Raw genomic sequence first — 22,364 nt, 5'->3', positions numbered from 1 at the left:
CGATGACGTCATATCGGCATCTAGCGCTGTGCACCTGTTGTGGCGGTGCAGAACAAGCAACAGGGACGTTTGTGGCGCACGCCGGTCAAGAAAACGAGACACCAGAACGGCAGGGAGCATTGACTAACTCATCTAAGATTTAGTAAATAATTTTTTATAAATATGATAGAATTCTTAAAAATATATTATAATAATAGTAATATTTTAGAGTTTTCTTCCCTTTCTTGATTATGTTTAGAGAAGGATAAGCAAATATGTCTGTATTAGTGTCTCGTTTTTTCCTTGACCTAGGTGTGGCGCCAGGCAGCCCAGATTCAAGTTGGGAGATGTGCCGAAAACTTAGGGCATGTAACCTCAGGAGTACAGCTGGAAGTATCTCCAGTCACATTTGACGTGCTTTGTATTTGATGGGGACTTACATTGAAGACAGTCTTCGGCAGCATTCTGAAAAAGCAGTTAGAATGAGCGCCTGTGGCTCTTGACTCTTGATAAGATAAGAGCCACAGCTGAGGACATGGCGCCATCGGGACCAGCCCTTGCCAGCGTGGGAATTGCATTTCTTGCATGCAAACAACCCGCTTCTTTTTGTGTTTCTATGCTGAATATAACAGATGCATAACATGTCTTCTCAAACATGGAGAGCTTGAGCAAATCTATGCATTTAATAGGCATCCATCCAATGTCCATTGTCATCAAAGATAAGGGTTTCCGAGATTCGCAATTTGACTACCCTGCAGCTTGACCCGATCCACAGTAAACGTGGCTGCAGCCAACAGGCATCAGAGCACACGACACTCGGATTATCCATCGTCTCCGTCTTCCTTGTTTTTCACGTGAAGACAATTTCACCGCCGATCAAAATGCTCGCCTCGAGCTAGGACCCTTGTCCTTTGACATGGCCCAATTCCCCACACAGGGCAAGGCCCCCTGCAGAGGCATCCAAAAACGCCGGAGCAAAACAAGCGGCCATTTTGACCATGTCTTTAGGCGTCTTTTTTGGCACCTGACCCCCCCTTGAGTGAAACGGCCGTACATAGCATGTCGGGTGCTCCCGCGGGCTCTAGCTCAGGTCGTAGCGCTGCTCTTGGGCACCAGAGCGTGGCATCATTATGGGCCGGCAGCAGGCTCCAACATACGGCCTGGGAAATCAATCAACATGGCCCCGGCCAATTGCGCGGCGACCCATCACGAGAAGCAATTTACAGCTGGCAATCCATGACAGCTGTTGAGCTGTTCCCGCAGGCTACGTACGCCCTGGCCTTGGCCGCATTACGCCATGCCACGGCAGCGGCTGTCACTGGCCGCCCCAGGGCTTTGCCCCGCCCGTGCCTCGCTGTACATGCCCGTACCAGTAGGCCTGTGCCTGCTGGAGCTCCCACTGGAGCTCGCTCAGGTGGTTGAGCCCGGGGACGGGAGGTGACGGGCAGAAGCAAGAAAGCACAGCACACAGCACAGCAAAGCAAGTACCCTTGCCTGACCGCTTGTCCCGTCCCGGCTCGGACTGGAACTCAGCATCTTCATCCTCTCTCCACGTCGTGTCGAGTCCTGCTCTCGCTCTCCCAGTAGCAGCAGCAGCATCTCAAGCTTCGTTGCCCAAGATGGCGTTGAAACAGAACGGAGGGGCTCACCTCGTCGCTGACATCGACTTTATCGAGACCCCCGAACCTCCCGCCGAGACGATCACTACTGCCAAGGACTGCGGCGTCCGCTTGACCAAGGTGAGAAGCCATTCCCCAGCTGCACCACATATCGTCTACATGTCGTCAACGACTACACGTCTATACATCTACGGCATCCACTGCTCTCCAACACCCGCTGACCCTTCTCGTAGTCTCCCGCCATCAAGAACGCCCCGCTGCCCGCCGACGGTCCCGGATATGAACAATGGTCCAACGTCCTCCTCTTCGGCGCCCTCGTGGGCATCCCGACCTGGCTGTCGTGGAAGGTTGGAGGCGGCCTGAAGACGAGCCTCTTCTTCGCCCTGTTCACCTCCCTCCCCATCCTGATCGTCATCTGGACTGTCATGTCCAAGCTGAGCCCTCGCATCAACGATAAGGTGGAGCTTCCCGGCCGCCCCGTCGAGTTCTACCTCAACTTCAAGAGCGACCTGCACCGTGCCCGCTGGAACGGACGACACAAGATCCCTATGAACACCTTCTTCGAGCTATACTTTTCGGGCCAGGTCGACCTCAACGCCGATGCTCTCGAGGTCTTCGAGTACCGTCACGAGTGGGCCACCTTCAACTTCACGTCCGAGACCTTCCGCTACCTCTTGTTCGGCTTCTTCCCCGATGTCATTCTCCACCTCCGCTCGCAGGATGAGGCCCAGGTCGGCACCAATTACAACCACGGCAATGACCACTACGCCTGGTTCTTGGGTCCCCGCATGATCTACACATCGGGCATCATTTCCGACCCCACCCGAGAGGAGACTCTCGAGGAGATGCAGGACAACAAGCTGGCAATTGTTTGCGAAAAGATTGATCTTAAGCAGGGCGAGACCGTCTTGGATATCGGCTGCGGTTGGGGAACCCTGGCCAAGTTCGCCAGTGTCAACTACGGCGCCAAGGTCACTGGTGTTACTCTTGCCAGCAACCAGGCACAATGGGGTAACGACGGCCTTCGCCAGGCTGGCATCCCCGAGGAACAGAGCAAGCTCCTCGTCTGCGACTACCGCGACATCCCTGATGACGCCAAGTTCAACAAGATCACGCAGCTGGAGATGGCCGAGCACGTCGGTGTCCGAAGACTCACCACCTTTTTCCGACAGTGCTACGAGATGCTCGAGGATGATGGCTCCATGTATGTCCAACTGTCTGGCCTGAGAAAGGCATGGCAGTACGAGGACTTTATCTGGGGACTGTTCCTGAACAAGTACATCTTCCCCGGTGCCGATGCCTCCACGCCGCTCTCTTTCTACGTTGGCTGCCTCGAGGCTGCCGGATTCGAGGTCAAGAGGTAAGTTATTCCACCACCAACTCAAGGAGCCTTGTCTAACAATTGCGCTAGTGTTGACACTGTGGGCGTCCACTACTCTGGCACTCTCTGGCGATGGTACAGGAACTGGCTTGGAAATGCTGAAAGGGTCAAGGCCAAGTATGGTGTGCGCTGGTTCAGGGTATGATTCCACACTGCATTTGAAGAACAACCGACACTGACATGCTTAGATCTGGGAAATCTTCCTGGCCTACTCAACCATCGCGTCTCGACAGGGCTCCGCCACCTGCTTCCAGATCGTCGTCGTCAAGAACCTCAACTCCACACACCGCGTCGATGGCATCTCCTCTCAGTACGGCCTCCAGGGCGCCCTGGCCGCCGCCAAGGCTGCTGGCAAGGCTTTCCTGCCCAAGTAATGTACAAACGATGTCATGATATAATGCGCATGACTTATGTCTTGACAACCGGCGCTGGTTCAAGGTGGTGCCTTATGCTTTCTTTGTCAATTGCCGACTCTTTGAGGCGTGGTCTGTAGCCGACCACGCCGCGGATCGTGTCATTATCAAAATCTTTCTGGAGCTATTTGTGGTGTAGGCCGTCGAGCAACGGATCGAGGTCCTGCTTGATAATGTATGGATTAAGGGACAGTGGATTTGTATATGATAATAGTATATGAAGCACATGACGAGGATTGAGGAGATAATGGGGGAGGCTCTGACTCGTGCGAGATGTGTGTGATTCTAGGTAGCTAGTTGATAGATGGGAGACGTTCAAATTGAGATGCTGGGGTAGCATTCCCGACTTGTTTCACCATGTCAAAGCAGCCTAGCTCAACCTCGAGATCCACCACACGCACGATCCGGTCTTCTGGGACGGATAGTGTCGATCTCACTGTGGGGAGGTTGTAACTTTCGGCCGAGAGATCCAAGACTGGATGTGACGCCGAGGCGTGCCGTTGTTGGGAGTTCTCTCAAGCACAAGAATTAAATGTTTATAAAATAGTTACAGACAAAGGTAGTACTTTAGAGCTCCTTTGCCTATCCTTATTATACTTTATTTGTTATCCTTACCTAAGGGAGGATAAGCCGAAGGGTTTATTGTATTGGTGTCTCTTTTTCTCCTCGACCTAGGTGCCCGTCCATCACTGTCACTGCTTGGGCCCAGTAACTACCCGACGGTTTTGCAACAAATGGGTGGCAATGTTTTCGTTCTCCTGTTGCTTGCCGATGACTTGGCAAACATTGAATGTTGTCAAATGGTCTAACGGTAAGGCACATTCACCATGTTGTGCAACACAGCAATAGTAACTTAGCTTGCCCCCATCCATGCCTACCTACGTGGCCTACCTAATTCCCACATGTCTATCTCTCCAGTGCCGTAGCAAAACATCTACATGGCACAGGTCAGAGCCAAGATGTTGGGCCAGATATTTTTAGCCTGGCGTCCAGCCGCAAGAGCACGGCTCAAGGAATACACTGCCGAGGTGTTGGTAAGTAACGACGATGTCGGATCACCAAGTGCAACGCCGAACTAATCACACGCTCCGTATTCTCAGGCCCCTGGTATCCGCGGCCAGTTTCGCTCTTTTGCGTACACTTCTATCTTGCTTCGACAGCACCGAAAGAACCTCCCCTTTGCCCCATCTGAGAAGCAGCACAGGATCGCTAAGCTCTGCCGCACAAAGAATGTGGTCGTGTCGGCTAGACCTGGCTCAGGCAAAACCGCTACGGTTGAAGCAATTATCGCTGCCAATCCGGACAAGCGAATCTGCGCCCTCGCCTTCTCAAGAAGCCTTCAGCAGGAGACCTCTCAACGTCTCGGACCCTACCCCAACTGTCGCGTCATCACTTTTCACGCGGCGGCAGGTGAACTCTTTGGGATTGTTGTCAGCGATGACGCTATCCTATCGAAACAGATAGAAAGGGCCGTTGTTTGCAATAAGCTCCCCGAGTGGAATCCCGAACCCTTTGATATCATCGTTTTAGACGAGTTCCAGGATTGCGACGAGTCCCTCTTCTGGCTGGTCAACTCATTCATCCTGGCCAACGAGAAGAAACTGGGGGACCAAGCTCCCTGTTTGGTCATTCTAGGTGACGAGAGACAGTCCATCTTCGGATTCCGCGGCGCCGACGAGCGCTACCTCACCTTAGCTCCCAAACTTCTAGGTCCTATCAGCCCTCGACCATTTATCGAAGCTCCATTGGATCAAAGCTTTCGGTTGTCCAAGCAGACCGTTCACTTTATCAACAAAACCTTTCTCGGTGGCGAGCAATACATAACTAGCGACAAATTCGGCCCCAACCCCATTGTCCTGAAGTGCGATCCATCTGACAGCAATTCTTTGGCCGAGAAGTTGTTCAAACTGATTGAACACTACGGCGCCGAAAACACCGCAATTCTAGCACCAAGCGTACGTAAGCGTGGGCCATTCCAGAAGACCGCCAACGTGTTGTGCGAGGACTACAAGGTTCCCATCGCGGAGCCAAACGACCACGAGTGCAAGAAACGGGACAAGGTTATGAAAGGCAAGTTGTGCATTTCCAACATCCACCAATTCAAAGGGAGTGAGCGAGACTTGGTCATTCTTTTCGGTGCCGACTCCTCATACTTCGAATACTTCGGCCGCCACCAACCTCAGGACAAATGCCCCAACGAGATTTTTGTGGCCCTGACACGTGCCAAGAAACAACTTGTTTTGGTCTACGATGTGAAACAAAAGCCTATGCCTTTTGTATCCGTGAAATCTCTTTACGAAACCGCGAATGTCATCAACATGTCAGGAAACCAGGATGCGATCCCACCCCCGGACGCCCCTGGCCAGCCTCTGCAGCCTGGGCTTTGTCTGCCGACTTCAGTCGCCGTTCGCGACATGGTTCGGCATATGGAGGGCGAGTCTCTCGAAGAAATCATTAAGAGAAACCTGTGCATCCAGAAGCTACCCGCCCTGCCCGAGTACAAACATATCAACCTTTCGGATATCGTACTTACAGACAAGAAGAGGGGATTCTACGAAGCTGTGAGTGATTTGAATGGCCTCGCCCTTGTGGCAGCTTTTGAGCACCATGTATGTGGGACGCTGAATACACTTGCCGTCGACCGAAACGAGATGGAAAGGATGCCTCCGGTCTGTTCGAAAAAGGGGGTTTCTTGGCTTTGTCGACAAGCCTGTTATTACCGAGCCAAGGTCTCAGGCTATCGGGCTCGTAAAATCCAGATGAAAACCCATAAGTTCAATTGGATCAAGCCTGAAGACATTGCTCGAGCCCGCAGCCGACTTGAGAGAGAGCTGAAAGGCTCAGCCACGAGTCTCAGGTTCGAGGTAGATGCAGAGAAACATATCAGCATTGGAGAACAAAAGTGTCGAATCTCAGGCCGTGCAGATATGGTGGTGACTTTCTCTGGTTCAGAGAGTAACAAGAAGGATGTCGTCTGGGAAATGAAGTTTGTCTCCCAGCTTTCTAACCAGGATGTCATACAGGCATGGATGTATGCCTATCTGTTGAGGCTTTCGCGTGCTACACTCTACAACGTGCGGACTGGAGAGAAGTAGGAAATCACTCCACGAAACGGGCAGGAAGGGCAAGACCAGATGATTGAGGAACTCCTGAGGCTCAAGTACACGACCGTTGAAAGGATGAGTGACGAGGAGTTTATCGAGAAATGTGCAGAGAAGACACTGGAGGTGTTGAAACTTGCATAAGAAACGGCCGCCCATACGAGGCTACAAGGTGTTACTATTACCCAGTAAGAAGGCATGTAGATATGTCTATGATGAGATAGATGATATAAATTTTGTCTTCGGGAATAGACGGGGCCGATCTCGTTGTGAAGGGTTATTACTTTTTGTCCTCAGATGCAAGATTAGAAACGACGCCACCACATTGGTCCACAGCTAGTCTAAGGGAGGATACCAGCCCAAGATAAACACGTAACTAAACTCTGAAATTTCTCCCTCTCTGCCATAAGAGAAGGGAGCTGCGTGGAGGAGGAGATCGTGATTTGGTGATAGAGTGAGGATTCCCGCGACTAAGAAAAAGAGGAGCACTCCCACGAGGCATATGGACATAGACCCACTTTCCCTAAGGCTTATGATGATGACATGGATGGATAGCAAATACACATCACAGTCAACCATTTTATCCACCATCTTCCTTTCATTATCACCTCTTCATTACCTCCTCACCAAATCATTCCCGCCTCAAATCAGAACGCACGAAGCGCACGCAATCATGCTTGGCAAGGGCAGATTGAAGGATGAGATCCAGCGCCTGAAGGATCTCTACGGAGCCGACGCAGACGAGATTGACAGAGCCATTATCGACAACTGCAAGGAGATCGGACACACATTCCTCGATGTCAAGATGCTCTACGATGAGGAAAGCCGCCTCCAGATGATGAAGATCGCGACCCAAGACAAGAAGGACGAAGCAGTCAGCAACCCCGACATCCTCTAGATGGCCAGCCGATGGATCGCCCGTCAAGATGCCATCCGGCAAAAGCAAAAGCTGGAGGAAGCACTGGGACCGCTCCCAACGATGGTTGACTTCGCTTGCATGGATCCAGAGAAGGGCCGTTACCCCAAGCAGCCATACGTCGAGACGGCAGACGGCGAGTTTAGAATGGATTCCGAGTACACCCGCTTTGAGCCACCGAGCAAGATCAAGATGGGCAGTTCAAGCATGACGGACAACTGGGATCGATACGTCCGAGCAGGCCGTGAGTGGGCCAAGTGGGAACATACGCTTGACGACAAGGAGAAGAAGATTTGGACGAAGTATGCTGGCGACCTATCCACCACCCCCAGCACAAAAGTTCCCGGCAACAACAAACTCGCCAAACAAATGGGCCATACGAGAGCGCCTGGGCCCTCTGGACGCTGCTCAAGGTTGTCTGCCGACAGAAAGAGATGATGGGCAAATCTGTGGCTATTACTGTCCAGAAGCGATACCGCAAAGCCGACCTGACGAAGTGGCCTCTCAACGAGGATGGACCAACAACCGACCCAGACTTTCGCCAGATTTGGGAGGCAGAAGGCGAAACACACGGTGCCTCTCACACACCTACCAAAGATTCGGACAAGAGTAAGAAGTCAACCCAGACGAAGAAGTCCGAGAAGAAGAAGAAGACGGGCAAGACGGATGCCAACGCCCACCGATCCACGGACGATCACACGCAGTTTCTGAATGATTTGCGCAACACCGTCGCAGGAGCCACAGCCGAAAAGTGGCTCTTTCAGAAACTGGTCGAGGACAATGTGCACTTGACGGACGTGAACCGCATCCTGGCGTCAAACGTCTCTAGCATCGAATAGCAACCATGAGTCGGTGACTGGCTTGGGACAAGTTTGACAGTGTGTAGACTGGGTCGTCGGTCATGTTAATGGTCTAAAGATGGTCATAAGAAGCAATGAAATATACAAATAATAATAAAAATCTATTTAAATATTACCTTCTTTTAAGATGGTATTTTACTAATTTTATACAAGATTTCTTATTATAATTGTATTAATTTTAAGAGGAGTTAGATAGGTATTTAGGGCCTGAACGCGTTTGATATGCTACCACACTTGACCAGGAATTCACCAGGCTGTCTTGACAGCCTGTTTCCTCGTTCTTAGAAGTACCCTTAGCCTTAATTATATCCTTGGTCCAGAAGAAATCGATTTAGAAAGTGACCTGGCCCTGCTTTGTCCTTGTCCTCGGCCGTCTTGGGGAGCGGACGAAGACACTTGTTTGTGGACTTCGCAATGTCCCACTCTTGGCCGTCAGGCGGGGAGACGCGGTTGTCAATGAAGCTGCATGCAAGTCCCTCATTAGAGAATCTGTAATATTACTTGGGCAAGGCAACTTACTGGAAGAGTGTGGCGACAGCTGTCTTCTTGGCAACATCAAGGCACGTTGCCACTACCTCTGTGGGAATAACGCCAATAGTTGTGGGTTGTTTCTAGTCGACCTGCTAATCGTTCTTCCATTGTTACATCACTGGGACCCTTGTATTGTTGACAGGAACGCTGCCCGGGCAGATCGTTGGAGTTATCGTTCTTGCAGTAGTTGTAAGCCCCCTGGTAGTACTACCACTCAGTCCTGCCCAACTCTATGGCGACCCAAACTCCAGTATTAGGCAACTTCATGGGTCCTTTTCTGGACCCAGAATCGTCCAACAGAGATGTCTCCTTGCATCGCGACAGATGGCGGTACGAAGGTCTTGAAGCTGAAAATGTTGGGGAGCTGCTCTTCACCATCCTTGAACTTGTCTCTAGACCTACACGGAAAACCCAGCATCAAGCACAACATTAGTGCCTATCGCAGATGTACACTTAACCAGTAACACTACTTGCTCCGCAATATCCTAGAGTGTGTTAGCAAGCTGAAATTTGCAGGCCCGCAACTTGCCTTTGCAAGCTAGATAAAAACATCAGGCATTAATATTAGCCTCGCTGGCCTTTGACAATGGGCTGCCTAGCAACTAGTATTATTTATTATTAAAGGATTAGGGCTTTAAAAGTAAATAGATCGCTTACATATACTAATCTACCGGGGTTATCTGCAAGCCTCCCTATTGGCCATTGATTTTATATGGCTGATCATATTTAAAACCCTCACCTTTTCAAATCAATTAATCAGGCTTCAGAGCGTTACCATCTGTCCACTTTAGATAATAGCGGTTTAGAACTGCTAGTGAATCAGCACCATGAACCACGATAAAGAGGATGGTAAGATTCTATCTAGAGGGCTAGTGGGCAGAGCCAGCTGACGCCGTGTACCTGTCAAAGGCCACCATGAGCCATTCCCCTCAGATGTAGCCGGACCGGACGACTCGAATACCCATCCCAGCCCCTCTGAGGCTATCACATATGGCGCTCGCGAGATACCCTCCCCTTCCGTTTCCTCTCCCGCTGCTAAATCCGATCTCCCTAATACCGTCACCATTCCCTGCCAATACATCGCCATAGGCGATGTCCTTATACTGAATGGCCGCCCTTGCCAAGTCATCCGCATCTCGACGAGCGCTGCTACAGGCCAACACCGCTACGTTGGTGTCGACCTTTTTACTAAGCAGCTTCACGAGGAACCCTCCTTCATCTCTAACCCTGCCCCTAGTATCATCGTCCAAACTATGCTCGGCCCTATATTCAAGCAATACCGCGTCCTCGATATAAAGGAGGGCAAGATCGTTGCCCTGACTGAGACCGGTGATGTCAAGCAAGGCCTCACCGTCATTGACCAGTCCAACCTCTACGCCCGTCTCAGCCAGGCTTTCGAGGCCGGCCGCGGCTCCGTCCGTGTCCTCGTCCTTAACGACGGTGGCCGCGAGCTCGCTGTCGACATGAAGGTCATCCATGGATCAAGGCTGGCAGGTAATGAAACAGAGCAGACATTCCGAGATGCTGTTCGCACGAATGATATATTGGCGGTGGAAAAGGCCCTACAGGAACGTGTAAATATCAACACGCCGGATGACGACGGAAGAACAGCCCTTGTTGATGCCATCGAAAACCACCACCAGGATATGGTTGATCTCCTCCTGCAGCAGGAAATCGACCTCAAGGCATTGGATAAAAATGGCAAAACTGTGCTGGATGTTGCCGTCTCCGACCCAGAACACTACCTGACAACCTTTAAACTCTTGAAAAAAGGTGCAGCACCTACGGATAATCTTGATGAGGGCATCGCACAACTCCTCTCAGCTGCTGCAAAGGGACAAGATGAGGAAATCAAAGCTCTGTTGGGCGGCTGTGTGAATCATAACAGTTGTGATCGGCTCGGGTACACTGCCCTACACGAGGCTGTTTGCTTTGGTCATTACGAGACGGCGAAAATGCTCATCCGAGATGGGGCTGAGATTAATAAACCGATCGCACATGGAGGAGCCACAGCGCTGCATGCAGCTGTTCAGAGGGGTCGTGAGCATCGCGAATTCCTTCCAGGGGCTCGAAGGACTACTCCGGCCCTCAGCGAGAACCACGTTAAAGTTGTGGCATTGTTGTTACAACACAACGCCAACACTGAGCACAGAAGGTCATATGATAACCTGACTGTACGAGAGCTCGTGTCTGAGGAGCTTGGGTTGGCCGAGAGCTTTCACGCAGCTGAGAGAAGCTGCCTTCAGAAGATATTGATTCTTCTGAATAACTCTCCTTCGCAGCAAGTGACAGGCATAAGAGCAACCTGGCCAACAGAGCCGAATGTGAGTGATCGATTGAAAGCTTCTCGGCTGCAGATTCAATGGCATACCTCGAGCCGAGTTTTCGAAACACTTTCGCCTTTTGTTTGGGACTTGATACAATCACCCGAGCCTAGCCATACAAGAAGCGAAGTCAGAAGACTTGAAGAATGGGTGCGGGGTGGCGTGAACAACTCCAAGCCAAGAGAGTATTGGAGATGGGCACATCTACCGGCAAATAACGTATGCCACTAAACCCCTCACACGAGCTTTGGGGACTTCAATATGCTGACATGATATAGAAAGCTTGGGTTGAGGCTCGTAGTCACATTCTTCTAGGTTATAAGGATACTAACACGAGTGTTAGGACTTGATCCGCCCACTGAGTGGTATGGATAATGAAACAGTCAAGACATATTGGGACGGAATTAGAGCGTTCACTACCGAGCTCTACCTCGAAATCAGAGGCCCGGCGCTCCATGCCCGCTTTCGACAGCCTTCGTTCAAGTCTTTACCAGGGTCTCGCGGAGGGATTTTCTCGCTGGTTGTGAGTTGGTTTGTTATATTGTGAAATGGTACTAATATACGGTTGGCTCTTCAGGTCCCATACTTTGATGCAGAGAACCTCGACTGCTTCCTCAACAACGAAAGAAAAGAAAAGAAGAGGTGTTCTTCCAAGGACTGTGACAACAACTTTGCCAATGAGGAAACCTTGAGGAGGTTTTATCATGAATCCGACGACAGTCCAGCTAGCTTCCACGCACCATGCGCACTGGATCAGTCCTACTACCTATCCCTTGACAATTCGAGTGATCGAGATAAGGGTCAGGTCGTGATCAAATATGTCCAGCGTCAAGAAAATCTGGACCAGTCAGCCACGGCCAATGCAAAGCCCAAGAGGCTTCTCATGGTGAATCAGATGTGGGTCTGGAAATTTGATGCCAGTGAGTATCTATGAGGATGTTACTTGCGCTTCTCTAACCGATGGATCATCAGTGACACTTGTCACTGCGTTTCCCGACCGCCACCACCAAGACCCACGGCAACCGATCCTCTCGGCCAACATCTCCAAAGATCTCAAAGACAATCCACCCTCAACTATGGGTTCGATGATATGCCGTATCCTGGAACATGTCACTGGGTTCGTGGAGGCACCGAATAATGCCGGCCTGAGCGAGAACTTGTTTCACATATTTGAGCAGAGTATAGCTTATCGGGTAGGAGATCCATGGTTGAGCGTTGGGTCAATGAGCATCTTACTGACCATTTCTGACATCTAGGCCCAAGAGGATGCGAATTGCTATGCCAAGTTCTACAAATTGCAAAGAAAGCTGAGCAATCTAGGCAAGGAGAAGGAGGGTACGAAAGCTCAGCACCAAGAAATGATGCAAACCGAAACTGAAATATGCAACATCACAAGTGAAGTTGAGCACCTTTGTGAGATCAAAGACATCAAGGATGAGTTGAGAATGATTCAGAGAGTTTTAGAGGACCAGAGGGCCGTTATCGACCAATACCACGCAGGCCAGGTAGAAGAGAACTCCATCGTCAACGATGGACGGTTCGACAAAGAAGAAGAAGTGCGGCTATTAGGGGGTGAGGAGGATGAGCTGAAACATACGAAGAAAAAGATTGAGCTTCGAATCTCCAAGGTCAAGTCCCTTATCGCGGACGCATCTGCGGTAGAAGACTCAGTAAGACACGATCCCCCAACAAAGCCTGTCGGCCTGTACACGAAATATTTCCAACATGGAACTAATTCTTACAGCTCAATCATCTGCTCGATCTCAAGCAGAAACAAGGAAACCTGATCGTTGTGAGAGATACGCGCAGTCTTACAAACGAAGCGGAGGAGAGAGCAAGAGACAGTGCCTGGCAGAGCAAGCTCCTGTTCATCTTTACAATCGTTACAGTCGTCTTTGTAAGACTACCGCTCTTTCTTGAACTCCTCAGAATAGTTTTTACTCAACAGTACTCCAGACCCCTATATCGTTTATATCCTCGTTTCTAGCAGTCCCAACACAAGATTTTCCTCATTCGAATGATGGGGAAGTAGCCTGGGCATGGTGGCAAGTCTTTGTCGGCTGTAGTGAGTGAATCGGGGCAGAGGGGCAATACGCTCACTTGACTAACATTTTCCCCCATAGTGATCGTCGAGCTCCTCACGTTTCTTGCTGTTGCGCCTTGGATTGAGTGGAATCGCTTCGGCTTTAGTGACCCTTGGAAAAGACGCGATAAGAAAAGACAGCATGATGATGAATCTAAAGGGAACTAGATAGGGATGTGACAGGTAGTTAGAGCCAAGGAGTAACCCCAATTAGTAAAGTAGGGTACCTGGTTGAAAGAAAAGAAGCCTAAGCTTGAGCAATTCGCCCAGGCAGGAGACAACGACTTTGTCGAGCTCTTGGGCGAGATGCAGAACAGAAAAGACTTGTTGAAAGCCCTTTCTAGCAGTGGGTGACGGTCTCAGCGATAATCAGCCAGACTAGAGAGGATGAAATGATTGCTAATTCGGATGACGCTATTCGGGGCGAAAGCCGAGGCTGATCGGCGTATTTCCCCGCGTGTGTTTGTGTAATATCTCGCTATATGGGGCCACTCTTCTCTCCTCTACAACTACAGATCACCTTTTATAATTCAAGCAGACACTTTTTTATCAACTAAGTAACATTAAAAAGTCATTAGTAAAACCAAGATATGCCTCTGTACACAGTCTCACACGCCGCGCCTCTGAGCCTGGGCCAGAAAGAAGCACTCGCAGAAGCCATCACCCATCTTCATGCAGACAGATTCAAGACTCCTCGATGGTACATAAACGTCACCTTTACAGATTATTCCGCTCAGACAGTCTTTGTCGGCGGTCGCCAGGTAAGCTTGGCCCTCATCGGCTCTCTACCCTGGTAACAGCATCCTGATCATCCATGAGTAAAGCGCCTCGTCAATCACATAACCGCCCGTGTCCGGAGCGGTCCTGCAAGAAGTCGAGAGTCATTCAATGAGCTCTGCGGGGAGATCAACTCTGCTTGGCGTCGAATTGTTCACCCCGAGCTCTCTGCCTCAGAACTACCGCCGAGGGAGCTCGAACTGGCTGCCATCTTCATCACGAGCGAGCTTGTCGCGGGCATGAAGGTCGGGTTCCCGGTTCCAGCTGCAGGAACTGAAATTGCGTGGGCCAAGGAGCATTTCGAGTCATTCAAGGAGAGAGCAGCGTTGGGCGATCAAGATTTTGTTGATTATGTGCAGGAGTTGGAAAAGAAGCCCGAGTTTAATAAGGCACTGAGAAGTGACTGATCAATGACATGTAGCCCATACCTAGTAAGGACAAACAATAAGGCATCTACACGGCGTCGTAAATGACGTTTCGCAAGGTGCCAGGTAGACAACTGTGGTTCTAACGGCTGTGTCGCCGTTGACGGATATTCCGCGCTTCGTAATCAACGGCTGACGGGTATTCCGTCTTGGCGGCGACTGGAGTGCTCCGACCTCCACAGGAACGGCTTATGTCCGTCCCAGGCCCGGCCCCGCATTCAACACCAATTTCCACATCACAGCGTGCTTCGACGAGAGTCAATCAAAACAAGGTGGGCCAGAATAGAGGGTTGCAAAGGGCGTAGCTGTAGTACCAGTAATGAGGCTGCCAGTGGATAGCAGCAACGAGCTCGCTCAGCTACATCCACTAGAAAGGGCAGCATTCTAATTTACATGGCTATTTTGAGCGTTAACCGCATCATCTACGAGGAAGGATGCTACTATCTCTACGGCTGAGACGACTTCCATTTTTAGGGAGCTGACGGCTAAAAGAGGACGTATGTGCCAGATGGGAGACTGGAGCGAGAAGCATTATGACGATGTTAGTTAAGCATAACTCACTGCTCCTATGCAGACAGCGATATCACAAACCATGAGCCAATTACTCTGAATCTGACAATGACATGTACTACCAAGACCTACCAGACCTTCTAAAGTAGCTGATTAATTAAAAATGTTTGATTTATCAGACGGGATAAACTGGTAAAAGAAAGTGTTGGGAAAGATGGGTCAACGGGACGACTCCGAACAGCCCCCAAGATACGCGGGATGGCCCGCATGCTTGGCAAACCGCCAGAGTGACGTACCTATGTTCCCTCAAATTCACTGTTATAAAAGACGAGCTCGACCAGAGAGTAAATCAGTATCATCTCAATCAACATCTTCAATCATTTCTCACTCAAACCAATTATCAACTCTTCCATCTCAACTCTTCCAACAAAAAAAATGTCTGGTCTTCCGAGCACATTCAAAGCCTGGGTCATCCCATCCGCAGGCGTACCCATTGAGCTTCGAGACGTTGAACTAAAGCAACCCGGCGCCGGAGAAATCCTTGTCAAGGTCCGCGCCTGTGGTGTGTGCTTCACCGACGTGGCTGTCCAACAAGGTAATATGGGCGACGTCTTCCCCAGGATCCCCGGTCACGAGATTGTTGGTGATGTCGTTGCCATTGGTGATGGAGTCAATGGCTTCTCTCTTGGCCAGCGAGTCGGCGGTGCATGGCTTGGAGGTGAGCATAAATCTATCCCCTTTCAGATCAAGGTGTACTGACTAACGAAACACAGGCCATGATAATGTCTGCAGGTCTTGCCGCCGCGGTCTCTTCCAGTCCTGCAGCAACGTCGTCTACAATGGAGCCAGTCGAGATGGTGGCTACGCTGAATATGTCCTGCTTCGCTCTGAGGCGGCTGTTTCCGTGCCCGAAGATATCGACCCTGCCGAGGTAGCACCCCTGCTCTGCGCAGGCCTGACCGTCTTCAACGCCATCCGCAAGGCGCACATCGAGCAAGGCAACCTCATGGTCGTTCAGGGCATTGGTGGCCTTGGTCACATGGCTATCCAGTATGCTCGCAAGATGGGCTACAAGGTTGCCGTCGTTAGCTCCAGCGCCTCCAAGAAGGACCTGGCACTGCAACTCGGTGCCCACGTCTACATCGACACCAGCTCCGAAGACGCAGTGAAGAAGCTCCAAGAGCTCGGCGGCGCATCTCTCATCCTCGCCACTGCATCCAACGGCAAGTCCGTGTCTGCTCTCACAGGAGCCATGCAGGCCGGTGGAAAGATGGTCCTCGTCGCCGCTGCGGGGCCCGTCGAGTTCAACACCACCGACCTCATCGTTGGGACTTCGGCGATTCAAGGCTGGCTCACTGGAAACGCTCAGGACGCCGAGGATAGCATTGACTTTGCCAAGCACTTTGGTGTCAAGTGCATGATTGAGCGCTTCCCCTTTGAAAAGGCTCCAGAGGCATTGGAACGCATGACATCGGGCGCTGTTCGATTCCGCGGTGTTCTGACTTTCGACTAGTCATTATAGCCTTCTTCAATTCCCTTTTCCTAAAGATAGACTAAATTGATTTCTTTCTTCACTCCGCGGTTTGCTATCAAGAACGATGCCTTGTGGTCTACCTTGTCCCGAAGTCGATTCCACCATGTCTTTTCAAGTCAACCCTCTTCAGTGCGAAGAAGGACAAGCTCCCGGTAGATCCTCTCGCATATCATAAGCTACTCCAGCCACTGCTTTCCCGAACAGAACGTCGCACATCTTTTTCGTTGAAGGCTGTGTTGGTGCTGATGAGTGAAATATTCTCATGTGTCAGTACGTTAATCAAGTTACTGTTGTTGCCCCAAGCCCCATAATCGTGTGCTAGTAAGGGTGTCCAAAATCCTGCAGATGCTCGCCAAATGACTCGTCCGACTCTCTGTCCCTGGCCTGTTCAAAGTCAAAAGCTCCTCCCATCATCACATCCGTGCCGGAGCCGAAGAAATGAGACAGTATATCTGCAGACGTGAAAGACTGTTCCAGGGCCTCGTAGCCAAGACCGAAAGGAACATCGACCACGTTGGTGTCCTCAAACTGAAGAGACGGAACACTGTTTGAAGACAAGTCGATACTGGTCCAATCAGCGGCGTTGGAGCCGAGAAGTGACGACATGTTCACGGATGCCTGTGAACCTGGGGTTGGGTTGTTTCGTGTCGCGTTCAAGTTCTGCGTGAAACGTCGTATTGTTGCCGTTGAAACACGGTCGAGCACATCACGGCTCTTCTTTGCCTCTGGCCAGTACTCTCCCATGGCGCTGAGAATGTCTGACGACACCTTCAAGGCTCGCATCAGGGCGTCAAAATCTGCTTCGTCGGCGATCCCTCGAGGTGTGCAGACGCAGTAAAACATGACCATGACGCATAAGAAGAGCGAATGGACACTCATCCAGCCGTAGTGGAGCATGTTGGTCATGTATAGTCGATGGTAGAGCTCGCTGCAGGCCATGGCGCTGGAAAAACACTCGCGAAGGGTCGCCTTGTCAGGATTGTGGAGCTGAGGGTTTGGTCGGAGAATAAGCATGAGGAGTTCGTGATACTTGATTTCGCACCAGAGGTTGAGATGGTGTCGTGGACTCGCTTCCCCGTGCCGCGGTATGTCTTGTCTCCATTGTCGCAGTCGGTTCAGTATATCGACTCTCCAGCTCTCGGTATCAGTGATTACTGGCGCTGTGTATGGGGGGTATTGCCGGTCGGCGCAGTATAGGACGCATTTGATCTCGCTGTTGAACCTCGCAAGTTTGAAGAGATGGATTGCACTGCTCATATTGGTGGGCTGTTCATCGCCTTGGCGGGGTTTGGGGTGCTCTGTCTTAAGCTGGTTATCGTCGACGTCTAACGGGTACTGGATCTCGTCAGCTAGGTTGAAAGGGGGGTTTGTTTGGTATATGTATGTTGCTTACATTGAGATCACACTGCTCATCAACCACACCCATTGGTCGTCCCATAAGAGTACTCAACAGCCTGTCAATCGTGTATATGGACCAAAAGATCCGACGGCGAATCTCACTTTCAAAGGGGGTAAAGGTACCCTCTGGGACATTCCGGTGAAGACCAAGCTCGATCCCCATCGCAAGTCCATGGTGATGAAGCGTCCAAAGACTCAGGCCAGATGTCGGGTTGTTGAAGGCGTACATTTGTAGAAGCAGGGTACACTGCACGCAGCTCACCGACGGCATCTTCATGGCACAAGCCACTATGTTCATGGCCGAGGCATAGTAACCCTCTGGCGATAAAGCAACTCTTGTCCGGCGCGAGAGAATGGTTGCTCCTATTGCTAGAACCATGAAGACCTGGAACTCGGCTACCACGCCCACCTCGACATCGTCGTAGATCTTGTCAATGGTTTCCCAATATGTGGGCTCGTGTAGAAACGGAAAGTGAAGATGGACCACATTGAAGTAGGTCTGAGATAACCATCTTGCATGTTTGATATCGGAGGGTAGTTCTTTCGGCTGTGGAACTAGGAGGTCAGAAGGGATGGCTAGATTGTCGGTTGTCGTGTCTGTAGCCGACTCTTTGTCGACATGAAGTCGTTTTCCAAGCCCGGCCAGGACAAACTTGGTGAAGAACAACCCGCTCGACGGGCCAAGGAAACGAAGATCTGTGCCGCTGGTGAGGGAGATGAGGCTAATTTGATCTGTTATCTTGCCAGGAGAGTGGTTGTCTCCAGCTTGCTGACTCTGCTGCGCGGTCTGCCGATCTCTGGGTGGATTACCTCCATCGGTGCCAGATGAACGGCCGGGCCCGGCGCTTAAGTCAACATCTGGGGCGTGCTGCTGAACGATTGATTCTAACCATCTGATTCGAGCTTCCAGTTCGTTGACATAGCTGTGAGTGTGATTAGCGAACTGTTGACCTTGCGTGTGGATATTACTTACCTCCGCGGGAACTCTCTCGATGTCCCTCCACCTACGCATGGCACACCTGCTCGCTGGCAGGCGCCACATGCGGGGGACAGAGCGTCACACTATTGATGGAGGTTAGCATGGACCCCATGACTTTGGGAGATGGGTCCGCTTGATGGAGCCTCCGCTGCCCAACCTCCGATCAAGGCAGGGTAGGGCAACCAAAGGACACAACTGGCGGGAAAGGCCTACACGGATTTTCCGCTTTTGACACCTGGTGCAAGCTGTCGTGATTCGTGTTCGGGTCCTTGGTGCTCTCTGGCCACCTTGAGGCGCGACTGAAGATGCAGGTCTCCCCTCCATGTCCGTTTTCATCGACCGCAGGGCAGATCACCGCTGGTAGATAAAGAGAGAGGGGCAAGTCCGATTAATCACGGAGCATGACCGTGGTGGTTGTTTGTTCATGGCTGAGAGAGAGTCTTCCCTTGTCAAGTCGTCAGCAACCTCATCATGAGTGATTGGTGCGATTGGTTGTACATGACTAATCCGCGGATATGCCGTTATCATTGCAAATTTGCCTCAACGGAATTTGCCGTCTCAATAATCTGGGCTAAATTACCTGAGTGAGCATGGTCTCGGCTACTGTAACCGTTGCTAGTAGCGGTAAGTCTCCCTTATTGGGCTAACAGTGGAGTTTGAAACAAGGATAAAACCATGGAAAGATAGACGAACCAGTAATAAGCTCAGGTTTCCGAATTGTCTATTCAGATACCTAACCAATGCTGACAGCCAAGGCTGAAGTGCTGACCACGAATCATAACCGAGATATCGATGCGGAAATTCCTTCCGGTTAAGCGATGCATTATCCCGCCGTATGGAGTAACGCAAAAACAAGTGCCGGGAAACAGCGTCGCCTCTAATGAGGACCCTGGCTCTATATAATGGCCAATGTGAGCTCACCACGATGTCCCTGCTTAAAGTGCTGTCTACGAAGCCTGCTTAGGTTTGTAAAATTGCCACAGCGTGCTCGAAAACCACATTTCGAGAGGTGTCTCCCATCCCAGAACCCTATACTATGGACAATCATACCTAAACAATATGTTGACGAGTATATCCTGTGCCACCATACCACATGCACTTAATAAAAGCTCTTAAAAGCCAAGACGGTAGTAAGCGCCCTCATCTTGAGCTCGCCTCTCTCCCCTGACACTGTGACGGTGATGTGACCGACCAGAGTAGCCCTATAGATGGTCCACCTTAAGCGAACATCCCAGATAGGCTATATTTCTCACTGGCCCCTGTCAACGGTTCCGTCATGTAGCTTGTCCCAAGCTGACAGTTGACAGGGGGCTACGCGTTGCCGAGTCGAAAAGGGGGCCAAATGGATCTTTTGTATCTCCACTTCATCGGCTGGTTTATAATCGGTCCGACGCGATCATTTCATGTCGTCTTTTAATTCTCGTCCGTCATTTTTCTTACTGACCCGTTCTGCCATGACGAAGTTCACGAACAAGGCCCAGTCCAAGCTTTGATTATGGCCTGGAACGGTGAGAGACCCGTGTGCATTGAATGAATACTTGCTCACTCCAACAGCAAACTCTTATGATCACTCTGCTGAGAAGCAACCGACCGCTGGGCCAGCCGATATCAACTCACCAGAAGTGATCCATCCCGACCACATACATCGAGCAAGCAACTACTTGGAGGAACGAGATCCGAAGTATTATTACGAACCCGAAAAGACTCAACAAGTAGCTGTCCCGATGCCTCTTTCAGTCGACAGCCAAACCGAGAAGGGGGGAGGCAATGCAGATGGTGTCCCGAAGAAGAAGATATGGGGGATCCGACGTGGTCTGTTTATTTCTGCGGTTGTCATCACCCTGATCATAATTGGGGCGGCTGTGGGTGGCGGTGTTGGAGGGTCGCTGGCTTCGAAGAAGAGTACACCCAAGGAGGCTGCTGTGACGAGTTCCGCCGGCCAAGAAGATGCTACTACACAATCTTTGGAAATAACTTCCACCCCGACGACACCCGCCCCAACTACCAAGTCCCGAACGACTACTACTACCAAGCCGACATCGACTCCAAGAGTTGATGCCTCTGCCGGAGCCGATAGGTGAGATGCGCAACTGATTGTCACAAGTCCAGATAACTAACCACTTCACGAAAAGGAAATCGATGATGACGACCTTGGAAACAGTAGTAGAGACCACGACAAGTGCAGCCCCAAGTTCAACCGCTGTTTGCGCAGAAGGAACAGTGGCAGAAGGCGAAACGCAGAATTACCTCGGACTTTGCAAGTTCTCCTGCGGCTATGGATACTGCCCTCCAGGTCCTTGCACATGCACAGCTTATGGCAAGGCGAAGCAGGCTCCTGATGTGATTAATGTTCGTGGATGTCCATTGCCGGAGTTGAGTGATGGTTATCTGGGGTTGTGTTCTTTTGCTTGTAACCATGGTTATTGTCCTGAAACTGCATGTACAACAAATTGCGAGGATTAAGTCCTATTACTGGTTTCTAGCTAGGATACGTTATAATGGTTGTTATTATCAATGAACTCTCCGTCAGCCACAAAATCAAAGAACAATGTGATAAACGTACAACAGCTTTGAACCCAATCCTGTAAGACATTGTAGCTATACTATAGTTCCCCTCTATAAAGACTTGATATTTCACTTCATTACCCAACTCTTTCTCTATATTTCGTTACGGCTATTTATTCTCTTGTAGGGTAGTGACTTTTATAGGAATATAGCAAAATGCATGTCCGTAAAGGTATAATTAGCAGCGCTTCACATATGTGACAAGTTACAAGTAGAGAGCCCATAAAACATATGTCTGGAGCGAAATACCCGGCTTAATTGCGATGGTTGCTGGTTGGTGCATTTTCAAGGATTCAAAGCTGTCCATTTCATCTATAGTACCTATTCCCCCGAACAACATAAGCAATGCCCCCCATTGCGACTCAAACCTGATAAATTCCATATCTGACACGAACACCCTGACCAACGCTCTTTCGTCTTTCAGCACTAGGCCACAGCCTAGAAAATCTCCACAGGTAGTTGCAGCTTGCTTCGCCGCATTGCACATCTTCACCTCTATTTCTGATCGGGCCGCCTTATGGAGGATTCCGATTTCGATGATCGGCTAACATGGACCACTAACACCTAATATATCTCTATAGGTACCTACCCTAAGACGTCTATACAAAACACTACTGGTAGACTAGCCAAAGCGATCTGGGGTTGATTAGCTCTACGGCTTCCCCTCTTACACGGCCTTTTCGTCCCTGCCGCTTGTACTCCCGGCGGCTATTGGCTTACAAACGCCATTTTCAGGGATGCTTCCGGACATCATTTTTGCAATTTTGACTGTCTTTAATGCCCTAGGGAGCTTGCAATGTCATGAATGTTCCAACCACCGAGTGCCGCGGTCTGTGGCTGCAGGCGATGAGGCGATGTCTCTGAAACACTGCTTTCCCTTCTGTCAAACTAGGCTATGTCGATACAATGCACATGGCCTCAAGGAAAAATTGCCCCTTGGACTCCAATTCACGGCTGAGATGATTCTCG

The 22,364-nt window shown here is 50.6% G+C and overlaps 7 protein-coding genes across 7 annotated transcripts; 6 read left to right on the top strand and 1 right to left on the bottom strand.

Moving 5' to 3' along the window:
- Positions 1-1,539: 1,539 nt before the first annotated feature.
- Positions 1,540-3,737, top strand: NECHADRAFT_61548 (uncharacterized protein). The gene is made up of 4 exons (XM_003042600.1): positions 1,540-1,718; positions 1,832-2,958; positions 3,010-3,118; positions 3,168-3,737. Exons 1-4 carry the CDS (start codon positions 1,599-1,601, stop codon positions 3,351-3,353), a joined length of 1,542 nt encoding a protein of 513 aa, XP_003042646.1. The 5' UTR covers positions 1,540-1,598; the 3' UTR covers positions 3,354-3,737.
- A 593-nt stretch (positions 3,738-4,330) lies between these two features.
- NECHADRAFT_81082 (uncharacterized protein) lies at positions 4,331-6,487 on the top strand (the record flags this gene model as incomplete). Its single annotated transcript, XM_003042599.1, has 2 exons — positions 4,331-4,426; positions 4,493-6,487. The coding sequence occupies 2 exons, from the start codon at positions 4,331-4,333 to the stop codon at positions 6,485-6,487; spliced, it is 2,091 nt and encodes a 696-aa protein (XP_003042645.1).
- A 679-nt stretch (positions 6,488-7,166) lies between these two features.
- On the top strand, positions 7,167-8,248 carry NECHADRAFT_81081 (uncharacterized protein; the record flags this gene model as incomplete). The annotated part of the gene is made up of 3 exons (XM_003042598.1): positions 7,167-7,367; positions 7,437-7,711; positions 7,750-8,248. 3 exons carry the CDS (start codon positions 7,167-7,169, stop codon positions 8,246-8,248), a joined length of 975 nt encoding a protein of 324 aa, XP_003042644.1.
- Positions 8,249-9,708: 1,460 nt separating this feature from the next.
- NECHADRAFT_42107 (uncharacterized protein) lies at positions 9,709-13,375 on the top strand (the record flags this gene model as incomplete). The annotated part of the gene is made up of 8 exons (XM_003042597.1): positions 9,709-11,343; positions 11,468-11,655; positions 11,767-12,044; positions 12,097-12,317; positions 12,381-12,794; positions 12,869-12,916; positions 13,081-13,189; positions 13,248-13,375. Coding segments are annotated over 8 exons (3,021 nt in total), but the record flags the coding sequence as incomplete, so codon positions are not given.
- A 1,979-nt stretch (positions 13,376-15,354) lies between these two features.
- On the top strand, positions 15,355-16,432 carry NECHADRAFT_42222 (uncharacterized protein; the record flags this gene model as incomplete). Its single annotated transcript, XM_003042596.1, has 2 exons — positions 15,355-15,637; positions 15,693-16,432. The coding sequence occupies 2 exons, from the start codon at positions 15,355-15,357 to the stop codon at positions 16,430-16,432; spliced, it is 1,023 nt and encodes a 340-aa protein (XP_003042642.1).
- Positions 16,433-17,080: 648 nt separating this feature from the next.
- Positions 17,081-19,106, bottom strand: NECHADRAFT_12335 (uncharacterized protein; the record flags this gene model as incomplete). Its single annotated transcript, XM_003042511.1, has 4 exons — positions 17,081-17,719; positions 17,847-18,774; positions 18,837-18,913; positions 19,044-19,106. Coding segments are annotated over 4 exons (1,707 nt in total), but the record flags the coding sequence as incomplete, so codon positions are not given.
- Positions 19,107-20,325: 1,219 nt separating this feature from the next.
- Positions 20,326-21,418, top strand: NECHADRAFT_106174 (uncharacterized protein; the record flags this gene model as incomplete). Its single annotated transcript, XM_003042595.1, has 4 exons — positions 20,326-20,338; positions 20,385-20,907; positions 20,963-21,179; positions 21,314-21,418. 4 exons carry the CDS (start codon positions 20,326-20,328, stop codon positions 21,416-21,418), a joined length of 858 nt encoding a protein of 285 aa, XP_003042641.1.
- Positions 21,419-22,364: the final 946 nt, after the last annotated feature.

The sequence above is a fragment of the Fusarium vanettenii genome, assembly GCF_000151355.1.
Source record: "Fusarium vanettenii 77-13-4 chromosome 6 genomic scaffold NECHAsca_33_chr6_1_0, whole genome shotgun sequence".
In the NCBI taxonomy this organism is placed as follows: Eukaryota; Fungi; Ascomycota; class Sordariomycetes; order Hypocreales; family Nectriaceae; genus Fusarium; species Fusarium vanettenii.
This window is presented reverse-complemented; position numbering and strand designations above follow the sequence as displayed.